At 44.9% G+C, this 15,752-nt stretch overlaps 1 protein-coding gene across 1 annotated transcript; it reads right to left on the bottom strand.

Moving 5' to 3' along the window:
• Positions 1 to 1,275: 1,275 nt before the first annotated feature.
• Positions 1,276 to 3,195, bottom strand: LOC119348873 (22.3 kDa class VI heat shock protein-like). Its single transcript, XM_037616871.1, has 2 exons — positions 2,733 to 3,195; positions 1,276 to 1,894 (listed from the first exon to the last, which is right to left on the bottom strand). Exons 1-2 carry the CDS (start codon positions 3,037 to 3,039, stop codon positions 1,641 to 1,643), a joined length of 561 nt encoding a protein of 186 aa, XP_037472768.1. The 5' UTR covers positions 3,040 to 3,195; the 3' UTR covers positions 1,276 to 1,640.
• Positions 3,196 to 15,752: the final 12,557 nt, after the last annotated feature.

Here is a 15,752-nt window from a genome sequence, read left to right as displayed (position 1 = left end):
AAAAAAATTGGAAATAAAATATTTTCTGGTATTCCAAAAAAATTCAAATTTTAAAACAGGTTTTACAATGAGTAAAAATGAACAAAACAGGAAAAATAGAATAGAAAAAAGTACAGAGTTCCTAGATAGGGAAAAAGGTTCGTGAATTTGAAAACAAAGTTTGCATATTTAAGGAAATGTTCATGAATTTAAGTGGAAAAAAGTTCGGGTTGGGCGGAAGGTTCCGTCTCAGTTCGGGAAGGTGTCGCAAGGAAAAAAAAGGCGCCGTGTATATGTATGCAGACCGCGTATCGGCGCGAATGAAAAATACCATCCTACCTTTTATTATGAAGGTGTATGGAGAGATCTCAGCCGTCAATGTGTTAGGGGGTGTACCGAAGCAAAAGTGTTTCCCAAAACGATGAGACCAAATAGTGAAGCCATCCATAATGTTCTTGTGTGTGACAGGAAGAAGTACCTTAACTGCAAATTTCATGGCTGATAGAGGGTGCCTGGATTCAAGGGACTATTTTTAGTCTGACTGAAAATAGTCTCTTTTAAAGGCTAAAGTTCCAAGCATCCCTGACTAAAAAGAGGCTAGGACTAGTCTTGAGGCTAAATTTTTTTAGTCATAGGAAACCTACTAAAATATGTATTAGCCCTCTCTCTCCTCATTTAATTCCTCTCCTTTAACACATGCGAATTCTGGATTGGAGGGTTTGGAGGATAATAAATGCTCAATAACTTGATTTTAGTCTTTTTAGTATTTGGATCCAAGCATGGGTGAGGCTAGCAAGTTTTAGTCCCACTATTTTTAGTCATGGGACTAAAACGTATCCAAGCACCCTCTAAATATTCGGTGTATGAATATCCTTAATGCCTAAACCATTATATTATCTTGGTTTGCAAACATTTTTCCATGCAACTAATCCCTCTATGATTATAGTTGAGGGACCAAATTTGGACTTTGTGATAGTTGAGGGACCCGAGTTATAATTTTTCTTGTCAAAAATAATGATGCACCGGTCTCATTAGTATCCTCGAGAAAAAAACAGGGCCTTTCTTACAACAAATTTAAAGCAAAATCATGGTCTGAAACCATGGAATATCATCTGGGCAACGTGCCTCTCTGCAGAATAATCACCTGAGGATCTCAAAGAGCCAACCCCAGCTTTCGTCACAGCTCTGATGCTCATGTGCCCACTGGGGATAAAGGGGCAGGGGTGATGAGTGACGACTGATGGAGATGCATCGTGCCGAAAGAAATGAGAGAATCAACCTTTCAAAAGTCGCGCATTGTCTATATATTCCTCTAATCTAGAATCATATCGATGCCCTAGCCCATTCGATCGACGACCGAAACTGACAGCGGCACTGCTGATTAATTAGTCATTTGGTAACAGTGGAACTGAAGAACATATTTTACTACTACATTGGATTTGCAACATCATGCAATGGATAGATAGGTAGGTAATCCTCGCTGCTTTTCGTCTCAGCCATATCTTTCCGAATTTCTACAGAGATTACGCGGTCTTTTGAGTCGCCATCAACTGCTCATCATCACATCAGAAGGAGAATAATTGCCTTTCACCGGCAAATGAGGCGGTCCTCCAGTTAATCTGATCCAATCCAGTTGCGGGCGTCGAGAGGTTCCGATTCTCTCAGGCTTGTTGGTGCGCGTCGCTGCTCCTCTTGGGGACCTTGATCTCCAGCGACCCAGCACCGTCGTCGAAGTAGGCCTCCACCCTGCCCCCGTCGGCGTCCTCCGGCAGCTCCACGCGCCGCACGAAGCCGTGCTCCCACCACCGGCCGGCGCGCCAGTCCCGGCCGTCCGCCGGCGGCGCCCGCCATAGCCCGCTCACGTCCACCACCTTTGCGCCGTCGCCGCTTACCTCCACGTCGCACTTTCTTCCACCTGATGATCATGTCAAAGATGACAAAACTCAGTGCTAGGTCGATGCTGCACAAGTACCATGTGTACAATACGATATGATAACGCGGTGCAAGTGTGCTTGGCTTTGTTGGTTTTGGCAATCGTGTGGCACAATCTACCGCTCTCTTTTCCGCAAGCAAGCGGCACTAGACTGGTCTGGATCCAAGTGGTGCGCCACACGCAGACGCAACGAATAATTTGCCAAGAAAAGCGACGGCGACAGAAGGCTGCACGTGACCATGACCATAGTGCTGCGGCAAAAGCAAAGGGATAGCAACGCGGAAAGCACACACGAGCACACCGCCCCTCTAGATGGATAGCTAGCAAGTTGCAATCTTGTAAGAACATCTTAACATATGTGGCGAAATGCAAAGGTGTTGGATTCCTACACAAGTCGTGTGGTAGAGGAGCACGGTAACTACTATCCTGGTTCATCTACACATCTGCTCATCGATATATTGCGAGAGAATCGATGCAGCTTGGTACAGAGAACGCTGCACTGAACTTGGTACAGAGAGGCCACATCATGCATGCATTTCTACTACGGCGAATCTATGCTAAAACTATGGTACTTTTGTCACTTGGGAGTTGGGACAGAGGTTTCAGTTTGATGCTTGAACGAAAATCTGATCATATGTACTACTGTACTTTTGTTACTCAAGTTAAGTCATCTTCAACAACAGACGAACACAGCCGATCTTGTATTGTGAAGCCTCAACAAGCATCTTTTATGCTGTAGTGATGATACTAGAAGAACGTGATGATACTAGAATCAATTGATCGATCGAGCGAGCGAGCTGTGTGCGTACGGGGCACGTACCTGATATGTCGGCTCTGAGGCAGTACTCGCAGTCGTTCTCGGCCCAGTCGACGGTGGTCCTGGCGCCGCGGCGGAGCGCGGCGAGCAGCACGTCCGACTCGAACTCCCACATGGGGAACGCGTCGGCCGGGTCGAAGAACTTGCCGAAGAGGTAGGGGCTGAACAGGGACCCCTCGGCGAACACGGCCTTGGCGTCGGCGTCGGCGCCGGGGGACTTGAGGAACGCCGTGAAGGTGTTCTCCAGCAGCGACATGCACCACTTGGGCGCCGCGCCGTCGGCCCGGACCTCGATCGCTCGCCGCGGCATCGGTGCTGGCTGGTGAGGATCGAAGGCAGGCAGGGGAGGGGACTGAAGGGGTCTGGACGAGGGTGCTCGCGTTATATAGTACGGGGGACGTACGGTGGTGGTGGAGTTGACGGTGGGGCACGGGGAGCGGCCGGGGACGGTGGTGGTGGTGGAGCTGATTGGCCTTTGCGGAAAGCAAAGCGTGGGAGGCGATTCCGCTTGGAGTTGGCTGGCTCTGCTTTGATCTACTGTGTGATTCCCGCCTTTTTCTTCGCCATTGCGCGGCGGAGTTGGCTGGCTAATGGGCCGAGGATGCCGGTATGTGTAGATTATTTTTTTGCCCCAGGGTCGTCATATTTCATTTACAAACCCACATGACCCAAATGTAACGAATATTTTTGTTTCGGAGCCCGGGCTCAGATGAATGTAACCCCATTACAACTTTCTATAGAGCAATAAAGTGAGTGTGATTCCCCCCCAAAAAATTATCTAAAACGTTTGCCAATACCAACCCCTCCCATTAAACATTCGCTGGATATCGTGGTCCTTTTCTTATTCTTTCCCTTTTTTAGTTTCTTTTTAAATTTTAGTTTATATTTTACTAATATATAAATTAAATTTTAAAAAATGTTCAGATATTCAAAAATTGTTCCCTTCTTTCAAATTTTAAAATGTGTTTTTACAAAATGTATGTTCCATTTTAAGAAAAATGTTAAAATATTTAAAATTTATTCGAACATGACAAAACAATGTTCACAACTTAAAAAATCAAGAATCCATTTATAATTTTTCAGCACTTCAAAATTGTTTACTTTAAAAAAAATCAATTTTTTCTTAAAATGGGAATTTTAAAAAATGCTTGAATTTTCAATTTTTGGTCCATAATTTCCAAAAATATTTGAATTTAAAATGTCCATGTTTAATTTTTTGTTCTTTTTTTTAAATTCTTTTAAAAAATGTGGAGTTTTTAAAATTTCATGTTTAAAAAATGTGCACTTGTTTTAAAAAATAACACAATTTTTGACCAAAAAATTGGAATTCTAAAGTTTGGTTGTCTTTTTCAAGAGTGGTTTTGCAATTTCAAACTTTGATCACATTTTTTTTTCAAAAATTGTTCAGGTATTAAAAAAATGTGTTCAGATAATTCAAAAATCTATATGCTATGGCAATTCACTTCATGACCGGTGCGAAAAGCGCGTTCTCAATTTTAAGGGATAGGGTCATTGAGTGCTCAATTGGAACAGGGCGCGCGGCCTTGACGCTGATGGACGACTACTTTGCCCTGGATGCCCTATTCGTTGACAATTTTTGCCGCTGCTTTCAGGTTCAAAAAAATGTCTTCGTTCATCTCTACCATGGCGTTCATTCCTTTGATGACTACTTCATCTTGAAGAAGGATGCATGGGAAGGATTGGGTTCTCTTGTTACCGAAAGTGCACGGCTGCATTGCGGATGCTTGCATATGGCATGGCCGCTGATTCGTGGGACAAATACCTATGGATGTCTGAGAGCACATCCAGAAATGCCATGGTAAGATTTGCTATTGTCTTGGTCATGATGTTTGGACATCAGTACCTAAGAGAACCAACTATGGCAGACACCAAGAGGATCTTGGCAAGTCTGAAGCAAGAGGATGACCAGGCTTCTCGGATCTCTTGCAGCATGCATTGGATATGGAAGAACTACACAAAAGCTCTACAAGGCAATATAAGGGTCATTGTTAAGAAGCCCACTATCATTCTTGAAGCTGTTGCATCATAGGATCTTTGACTTTGGCATGCACGGTTTGTAGTTGTTTGTGGAGCTGCTAAACAATGGGATCCGAAGACCTTTGTGGGAGGTGATGATATGTTGTGTGATCAGACACAACATGATCATCGAGGATGAGGGTGAAGATGTTGCAAAAGGTCTTGAATTTGAGAACATGGGTGATCCTATGAAACTTTAAGACCAGAATCCGACCACATTTTATGAGCAAAGGGGACAACGATGTTACAGAGTAATATTTAAATTCGGCATCGAGCAACTAAAGGAAGATCTAATTAAGCATTTGTGGGCGGGTAAAGGGGAGTAATATTTAAATTGGAACTACTGCTGCATTTGAACATTTTTAACTAAACTAAAACTAGATATGTGGCTATATTCAGCGTGCAGATGTATGCAGATTTAAGAAAGTTATGTAGGTGGCTAGCTTTGGATGGCCGCCCCCCGTTTCCATGTCCATGGACTTCCCCCCTATCATGGACGGATGCGGTGTCCAGTTTGCAAGTCAGCATTGGAGATGTCAGAGCATCTTGAAATCGGACCCTCAAACTGCCCACAAATGTCGGGACCGGACGCGTTTAGCCATCCAACACGAACCTGTATCGGCCCGCCAACCGGTCCGGACAGACTTTTTCCTGCAAAGTCGAAATAAACTTGGGGGGGGGGGGGCTTTGCGAGAGTCCGAACATGAGCAACATAGAACTCCGATATCCTCAGCCCACCCAAAACCCCTCCCAGACCTCACGCGTCCATCTTCCCATCTTTCTCTGCATCCTTTTTTTCTCTTGCCTCCGCGTTCGCTCCACCACCCCGGCCGCCCCGCCACACCCTTCACTACTAGGGAAAAGCTTATAGGCAGACGCTTACTAGTAGCGAGGGTTTATACCCCTCACTACTTCTACTTACTAGTAGCGCAGGTTTTTACCCCTCGCTACTACTAAGTTGATAGTAGTAGCGCGGGTTTTTAACCCTTGCTACTACTAAGCAGTCTCTACCATGCCCCCCGAGACATGCCATAGTAGTAGCGAGGGGTATAAACCCGCACTACTACTAAGTTGATAGTAGTAGCGGGTTTTATACCCCTCGCTACTACTAAGTACGAGGTAGGTGAAGTCCCCATATCCTCGGCCGAATCCCCATCTCCTCCCCCAAATCCCTCCTCTCATCCGCCACTCTCTCCTTTCTCTTACCATGCGCTCTCACATGGACCTCTTGCCCATACGCCCTCTCCTCCTCCATGGCGCCGAAAGAGGCCTCCGCCTCGCGCTACCAGCATCTAGGAGCTCGCCGGTCTTCCACCAATGTCTAGGAGGCCGCTGCCCTGTGCCACTGACGGTGTCCTGGACTAGGGGGTATTCACCACGTCGTCCCCCGATCAGTTAGATTGGGCCGAGGACCCCCATGGCTGTATACTCATGGGCCAGTTCGGACAGTTGCCGCATACAAGGAAGATTCCACAAGACTTGGTGATCAAGACAAGGACTCCTCCCCCACCGGCGTATTCGGCTAGGACTCTTGTTACCCTAGGCCTATGGTACATTATATAAACCGAGGCTAGGATAGTTGATAGATTATTATGACATTACTCATCATACCTCTAGGGTTTAGACCACAACATATGATCTCAGGGTAGATCAACTCTTGTAACCCCTATACTCATTATAGTCAATCAAGCAGCATGTAGGGTATTATCTCATCAAGAGAGCCCGAAGCTGGGTAAAATCCCATGTTCATGTTACCATTGATCCTAAGACGCACAGCTTGGGACCCCCTACCTGAGATCCGCCGGTTTTGACACCGACATTGGTGCTTTCATTGAGAGTTCCTCTATGTGATCGGCAAAAGGATCAATGGCTCAACTGCAGGTCGTCAACTGCGGCGTCGGCTTCTTCGTCACCAGCTCGACTGGTCACCTTGGCTTGACCGAGGACTGCGCCCTACCTCCGATCGTCACGTTCGGATGAGGGCCTTCATCAACATCAACTCCGATCTCTATCAAGATCATGGAGGAGTCATCCATGGTGCTCGGGGGCTCAACGTCAACATTGCCCTCAAGCGACCGTGCTGTTTTTCTGGACAGCAAACTTGTATCCGCCGCCACCGCCTCCTCGAGTGTCGCCTAAACGATTGCTTCGATGGAATTATGCGGAATTAAGTCTACAACAACCCTGCAAAAATTTCGTCAAGTTCCGATGGAGGAATCTCCGGCAATCTCCGATATACCGGAGCCCTGTTGAATCTTGACGAGAATCCGGACGAGTTTGGAGCGGGGTGTCCAGCATCTAGCTCGGACGTCCTTTGGAAGATCCAACCGCTGATCAGCTGCAGAATTCCCATATCTACCACCTGCCAAACATTCAGCTCGATCCGACCGTCCGAACTCCGGGAACCTTCCGATTAGTGCATCACTTTTCGAATCTATTTTCTGCGCGAGAACGAATCCGACCCAAGTTCATCTTCTTTATGAACGGGATTTCGGACATCCTTTTTGAAGGACGTTTTCATATGGGGTATTGTGTTTTATTCTCAGACACATCTCGTTAATATTAAAAGTATTTTTACAATACGATTTTCACCATCGTGCCGGTGTCAAACCGGCCCGACAACATCACTCCACGGCGGCCGACCTGCACTAGACACGTCGTCGCTTTGTTGAGCCAAGCTCAACTTCTTCGGATCATCATCTCGACCAGCCGAATAATAGTTCGGCATCGCGAAGGATAAATCGTCACCAACATCGTCGCCCCACGGATTACACGGAGCGGGCACACCGGCATCGCCGCACGGTCACTTCATCGAGCCAGCATTGATCACGTCACAAGCTATGACCTGCATCGGCATGGCCGAACTGTTGCTTCATCGAGCCGATGTCCATCACGCCGAACTACTTCAACACCTCGGCTGACACATCTCCTCACCGACCTGCTCCGTCTCCTCGCCTGGACTGGGGGCTTCGTCATCCCTTCATCAACTTACTCCAGAGACTTCGGCGTCACTAGCCGACCAGCTTCATCACATTAGCTGGACCACGGGCTTCGCCGTGGCGAGCCAACCTTTGCCAGGATCGCCGTGCCATCGCTTCATCACCCATCAGGCAATGGGTGTGTGGATCGAGTCCCAATTTTGGGAGTAACATTTCTTCGAACCGCTACAACGGATAAAGTAGGTGCTATTAATCCTAGCAATTTTCGCTCGTTTGGGTTCATTATTCCCAAGGAATTATTACTCTATTTTGTTCCATCATCTGTACATAGGTCTATCAATTGGTGGCCGCATTAGCGATGATTGCGTGGTGGTTCAGTCAGTTTCCGTGCATAGTTCGGCAAACGTCGTATCCAGAACTCGGACTGACCTGCGAATTCGGGCTTTGTCACGCCTTCACTGCGTCACGCCGACGCCCTGCATCAACATTGACCTTGACGCTCAGGCCACATCTCTTTCATTATTTCCTTCACTTGTGTTAAAGAAGTAGAAGAATTATATATATATATATATATATATATATATATATATATATATATATATATATATATATATATACATTATTATCTTTATTGTCATTTCTTTTGGTTTGCACTATTTTATCTGTGCAGCCAATTGACTCAAACTGAGCCGTGTTGTCGCGTTGGCGCGCCGGCCTGCTCCATTACCGTGGCTGGACTAGGGGCTTCATCTTCTTGGAGTGCCGGACTCTCAGCTCGACCACCTTGGGACCAGCCTGGGGGCTGGAACCCTGTCCCACATCAAGCTCGGACCGCGTCATCAATGCCGAACATATCAACAAGCTAAGTTGCTTTCGTGCTAAAAAACTTCCAGTCTTAAATTTTGTTCGGTTTGAACAAGCATTATACTTTTTTGGCAAAAAGTGTTGGGGAACGTAACAGAAATTCAAAATTTTCTATGCAACACCAAGATCAATCTATGAAGATTCTAGCAACAAGAGAGGGAGAGGATGAGCATCTTCATACCTTTGAAGATCGCTGAGCGAAAGCGTTACAAGAACGCGGATGAAGGAGTCGTAGTCGTAGCGATTCAGATCGCAGTTGATTCCGATCTAAGCACCGAACAATGGTGCCTCCGTGTTCAACACACGTACAGCCCGGGGACGTCTCCTCCTTCTTGATCCAACAAAGGGAGAGGAGAAGTTGAGGTAGAACTCCGATAACACGACGACGTGGTGGTGATGGAGCTCGTGGTTCTCCGGCAGGGCTTCACCAAGCACTACGGAGGATGAGAAAGAGTTGGAGGAGGGAGGGGCTGCGCCAAAAACAAGGTTGCTGCAGCCCTCCCACCCCCTCACTATATATAGGGGGAAGGGAGGAGGAGGAGGCGCCCTAGGGTTCCCTAGGGGAGGGGCGCGGCCATAGGGGAAACCCTAGATGGGTTTGGGCGCCCCCACCCCCTAGGAAACTTGCCCCCCAAGCCGGGAGGGGCGGCTGCCCTAGGGGTGGCGCCCCCACCTCTCCAGGTTACGTGAGATGGGGGGGGAGGGGCGCTAAGCCCCTTAGTGGGCTGATGTGCCCCCTCCCCTTGGCCCATAAGGCCCCCCAATATTTGTCGGGGCCTCCGAAACCCCTTTTGGACACGCTCATCATCACCTGGTACCCCCGGAACAATTCCGGACTCCAATACCCTTCGTCCAATATACCGATCTTCACCTCCGGATCATTCCGGAGCTCCTCATCACGTCTGGGATCTCATCCGGGACTCCGAACAACCTTCGGTAACCACATACTATTTCCCATAACAACTCTAGCGTCACCGAACCTTAAGTGTGTAGACCCTACGGGTTCGGGAATCATGTAGACATGACCGAGACGTTCTCCGGCCAATAACCAACAGCAGGATCTGGATACCCATGTTGGCTCCCACATGTTCCACGATGATCTCATCGGATGAACCATGATTTCAAGGATTCAAGCAATCCCGTATGCAATTCCCTTTGTCAATCGGTATGTTACTTGCCCGAGATTCGATCGTCGGTATCCCAATACCTCGTTCAATCTCGTTACCGGCAAGTCACTTTACTCGTTCCGTAATGCATGATCCCGTGACTAACTACTTAGTCACATTGAGCTCATTATAATGACGCATTACCGAGTGGGCCCAGAGATACCTCTCCATCATATGGAGTGACAAATCCCAGTCTCGATTCGTGCCAACCCAACAAACACTTTCGGAGATACATGTAGTGCACCTTTATAGTCACCCAGTTACGTTGTGACATTTGGTACACCCAAAGAACTCCTACGGTATGAGGGAGTTACACAATCTCATGGTCTAAGGAAATGATACTTGACATTAGAAAAGCTTTAGCAAACGAACTACACAATCTTGTGCTATGCTTAGGATTGGGTCTTGTCCATCACATCATTCTCCTAATGATGTGATCCCGTTATCAATGACATCCAATGTCCATGGTTAGGAAACCATGACCATCTGTTAATCAACGAGCTAGTCAACTAGAGGCTCACTATGGACATGTTGTGGTCTATGTATTCACACATGTATTGCGGTTTCCGGTCAATACAATTATAGCATGAACAACAGACAATTATCATGAACAAGGAAATACAATAATAACCATTTTATTATTGCCTCTAGGGCATATTTCCAACAGTCTCCCGCTTGCACTAGAGTCAATAATCTAGTTCACATCACTATGTGATTGTAACGAGTCCAACACCCATTGGGTTTGATCATATCTCGCTTGTGAGAGAGGTTACTAGTCAACGGGTCTGAATCTTTCAGATCCGTGTGTGCTTTACAAATCTCTATGTCATCTCCTAGATGCAGCTACCACGCTCTATTTGGAGCTATTCCAAATAACTGTTCTACTATACGATTCCGGTTTACTACTTAGAATAATCCGGATTAGTGTCAAAGTTCGCATCGGCGTAACCCTTTACGACGAACTCTTTTACCACCTCCATAATCGAGAAAATTCCTTGGTCCACTAGTTACTAAGGAAATGTTTGACCGCTGTCTTGTGATCCATTCCTGGATCATTCTTGTACCCCTTGACTAACTCATGGCAAGGCACACTTCAGGTGCGGTACACAGCATAGCATACTGTAGAGCCTACGTCTAAAGCATAGGGGACGACCTTTGTCCTTTCTCTCTCTTCTGCCATGGTCGGGTCTTGAGTCTTACTCAATACTCACACCTTATAACACAGCCAAGAACTCCTTCTTTGCCGATCTATTTTGAACTCCTTCAAAATCTTGTCACAGTATGTATTCATTTGAAATTACTATTGAGCATTTTTGATCTATCCATATAGATCTTGATGCTCAATGTTCAAGTAGCTTAATCAAGGTTTTCCATTGAAAAACACTTTTCAAATAACCTGCTTTCCAGAAACTCTACATCATTTCTGATCAACAATATGTCAATAACATATACTCATCAGAAATTCTATAGTGCTCCCACTCACTTCTTTGGAAATACAAGTTTCTCATAAACTTTGTATAAACCCAAAATCTTTGATCATCTCATCAAAGCGTATATTCCAACTCCGAGATGCTTACTCCAATCCTTAGAAGGATTGCTGGAGCTTTGCATACTTGTTAGCATCTTTTAGGATTGTCAAAACCTTTTGGTTGTATCACATACAACCTTTCATCAAGAAAATTGTCGAGGAAACAATGTTTTGACATCCTATCTGCAAGATTTCATAAATAATGCAGTAATTGCTAATATAATTCCAACAGACTCTTAGCATCGCTACAAGTGAGAAAGCCTCATCGTAGTCAACTCCTTGACCTTGTCAAAAAATATCTTAGCGACAAGTCGAGCCTTCTTAATGGTGACACTTACCATCATTGTCCGTCTTCCTTTTAAAATCCATCTGTACCCAATAGCCTTACGACCATCAAGTAGTTCTTCCAAAGTCTACACTTTGTTTTCATACATGGATCCTCTCTAAGATTTTATGGCCTCTAGCCATTTGTCGGAATCTGGGCCCACCATCGCTTCTCCATAGCTCGTAGGTTCATTGTTGTCTAGCAACATGACCTCGAAGACAGGATTACCGTACCACTCTGAAGCAGTACACGTCCTTGTCGACCTACGAGGTTCGGTAGTGACTTGATCTGAAGTTTCATGATCAATATCATAAGCTTCTACTTCAATTGGTGTAGGTGCCACAGGAACAACTTCCTGTGCCCTGCTACACACTAGTTGAAGTGATGGTTCAACAACCTCATCAAGTCTCCACCATCCTCCCACTCAATTCTTTCAAGAGAAACTTTTCCTTGAGAAAGGACCCATTTCTAGAAACAATCACTTTGCTTCCGGATCTGAAATAGGAGGTATACCCAACTGTTTTGGGTGTCCTATGAAGATGTATTTATCCGCTTTGGGTTCGAGCTTATCAAGATGAAACTTTTTCACATAAGCGTCGCAGCCCCAAACTTTCAAGAAACGACAGCTTAGGTTTTTCTAAACCATAGTTCACACGGTGTCATCTCAACGGAATTATGTGGTGCCCTATTAAAGTGAATGCGGTTGTCTCTAATGCCTAACCCATAAATGATAGTGGTAATTCGATAAGAGACATCATGGTATGCCCCATATCCAATAAGGTGCATCTATGATGTTCGGACACACCATCACACTATGGTGTTCCAGGCGGTATTAGTTGTGAAACAATTTCCACAATGTCTTAATTGTGTACCAAACTCACAACTCAGATATTCATCTCTATGATCATATCATAGACATTTTATCTTCTTGTCACGACGATCTTCACCCTCACTCTGAAATTACTTGAACCTTTCAATAATTCAGACTCGTGTTTCATCAAGTAAATATACTTAGCATCTACTCAAATCATATGTGAAGTAAGAACATAACGATATCCACTGTGTGCCTCGGCACTCATTGGATAGCACACATCAAAATGTATTACTTCCAACAAGTTGCTTTCTTGTTCCATCTTACTGAAAAATGAGGCTTTCAGTCATCTTGCCCATGTAGTATGATTTGCATGTCTCAAGTGATTCAAAATCAAGTGAGTCCAAACGATCCATCTGTATGGAGTTTCTTCATGCGTACATACCAATAGACATGGTTCGCATGTCTCAAACTTTTCGAAAATGAGTGAGTCCAAAGATCCATCAACATGGAGCTTCTTCATGCGTTTTATACCAATATGACTCAAATGGCAGTGCCACAAGCAGGTGGTACTATCATTACTATCTTATATCTTTTGGCATGAACATGTGTATCACTACGGTCGAGATTCAATAAACCATTCATTTTAGGTGCAAGACCATTGAAGGTATTATTCAAATAAACAGAGTAACCATTATTCTCCTTAAATGAATAACCGTATTGCGATAGACATAATCCAATCATATCTATGCTCAACGCAAACACTAAATAACAATTATTTAGGTTTAACACCAATCTCGATGGTAGAGGGAGTATGCGATGCTTGATCACATCAAGCTTGGAAACACTTCCAACACATATCATCATCTCACCTTTAGCTAGTCTCCATTTATTCCGCAGCTTTTATTTCGAGTTACCAACACTTAGCAACCGAACCGGTATCTAATACCCTGGTGCTACTAGGAGTACTAGTAAAGTACACATTAATATAATGTATATCCAATATACTTCTATCGACCTTGCCAGCCTTCTCATCTACCAAGTATCTAGGGTAGTCCTGCTTCAGTGACCGTTCCCCTCATTACAGAAGCACTTAGTCTCGGGCTTGGTTTCAACCTTGCCCTTGCCCTTCTTGAAACTAGTGGTTTCACTAACCATCAACAATTGATGCTCCTTCTTGATTTCTACTTTCGCGGCGTCAAACATCACGAATATTTCAAGGATCATCATATCTATCCCTGATAAGTTATAGTTCATCACGAAGCTCTAATAGCTTGGTGGCGGTGACTATGGAGAACCATCACTATCTCATCTGGAAGATTAACTCCCACTCGATTCAAGTGATTGTAGTACCCAGACAATCTGAGCACATGCTCAACGGTTGAGCTTTTCTCCCTTAGTTTGTAGGCTAAGAAACTCGTCGGAGGTCTCATACCTCTTGATGTGGGTACGAGCCTGAAATCCCAATTTCAGCCCTTTGAACATCTCTTATGTTCCGCGACGTTTCAAAATCGGCGCCACAATTCTAAACCGTCTAACATTACTGAACTATCACGTAGTCATCAAAACGTGTATGTCAGATGTTCGCAACATCCAGAGACAACGTTTGAGGTTTAGCACACCGAGCAGAGCATTAAGGACATAAGCCTTCTGTGCAGTAATGAGGACAATCCTCAGTTTATGGACCTAGTCTGCATAATTGCTACTATCAACTTTCAACTAAATTTTCTCTAGGAACATATCTAAAATAGTAGAACTAAAGTGAGAGCTACGACATAATTTGTAAGGACCTTTTGACTATGTTCATGATAATTAACTTCATCTAATCAAATTATTAATGAACTCCCACTCAGATAGACATCCCTCTAGTCATCTAAGTGATACATGATCCGAGTCAACTAGGCCGTGTCCGATCATCACATGAGATGGACTAGTCATCATCGGTGAACATCTTCATGTTGATCGCATCTACTATACAACTCATGTTCGACCTTTCGGTCTCTTGTGTTCTGAGGCCATGTCTGTACATGCTAGGCTCGTCAAGTCAACCTAAGTGTTTCGCGTGTGTAAATCTGGCTTACACCCGTTGTATGTGAACGTTAGAATCTATCACACCCGATCATCACGTGGTGCTTCGAAACAACAAACTTTCGCAACGGTGCACAGTTACGGGGAACACTTTCTTGAAATTTTAGTGAGGGATCATCTTATTTATTCTACCGTCGTTCTAAGCAAATAAGATGTAAAAACATGATAAACATCACATGAAATCAAATAGTGACATGATATGGCCAATATCATTTTGCTCCTTTTGATCTCCATCTTCGGGGCACCATGATCATCATCGTCACCGGCATGACACCATGATCTCCATCATCATGATCTCCATCATCGTGTCTCCATGAACTTGTCTCACCGGCTATTACTTCTACTACTATGGCTAACGGTTTAGCAATGAAGTAAAGTAATTACATGGCGTTATTCAGTGACACGCAGGTCATACAATAAATAAAGACAACTCCTATGGCTCCTGCCTGTTGTCATACTAATCGACATGCAAGTCGTGATTCCTGTTACAAGAATATGATCAATCTCATACATCACATATATTTCATTCATCACATCCTTCTTGGCCATATCACATCACACGGCATATGCTGCAAAAACAAGTTAGACGTCCTCTAATTGTTGTTGCAAGTTTTTACGTGGCTGCTATAGGTTTCTAGCAAGAACGTTTCTTACCTACGCCAAAACCACAACGTGATATGCCAATTGCTATTTACCCTTCATAAGGACCCTTTTCATCGAATCCGATCCGACTAAAGTGGGAGAGACTGGCACCCGCTAGCCACCTTATGCAACAAGTGCATGTCAGTCGGTGGAACCTGTCTCACGTAAGTGTACGTGTAAGGTCAGTCCGGGCCGCTTCATCCCACAATACCGTTGAAACAAGATAGGACTAGTAACTATAAGCATATTGAACAAAATCAACGCCCACAACAACTTGTGTTCTACTCATGCATAGAATCTACGCAATAGACCTAGCTCATGATGCCACTTTTGGGGAACGTAGCAGAAATTCAAAATTTTCTATGCAACACCAAGATCAATCTATGGAGATTCTAGCAACAAGAGAGGGAGAGGATGAGCATCTTCATACCTTTGAAGATCGCTGAGCGGAAGCGTTACAAGAACACGGATGAAGGAGTCGTACTCGTAGCGATTCAGATCATGGTTGATTCTGATCTAAGCACCGAACAACGGTGCCTCCGCGTTCAACACACGTACAGCCCGGGGACGTCTCCTCCTTCTTGATCCAGCAAGGGGAGAGGAGAAGTTGAGGGAGAACTCCG

The sequence above is a fragment of the Triticum dicoccoides genome, chromosome 1B, assembly GCF_002162155.2.
Source record: "Triticum dicoccoides isolate Atlit2015 ecotype Zavitan chromosome 1B, WEW_v2.0, whole genome shotgun sequence".
Classification (NCBI taxonomy): Eukaryota; Viridiplantae; Streptophyta; class Magnoliopsida; order Poales; family Poaceae; genus Triticum; species Triticum dicoccoides.
Note: the sequence above shows the minus strand (reverse complement) of the source record. Positions and strands in the feature narration are given on the sequence as shown.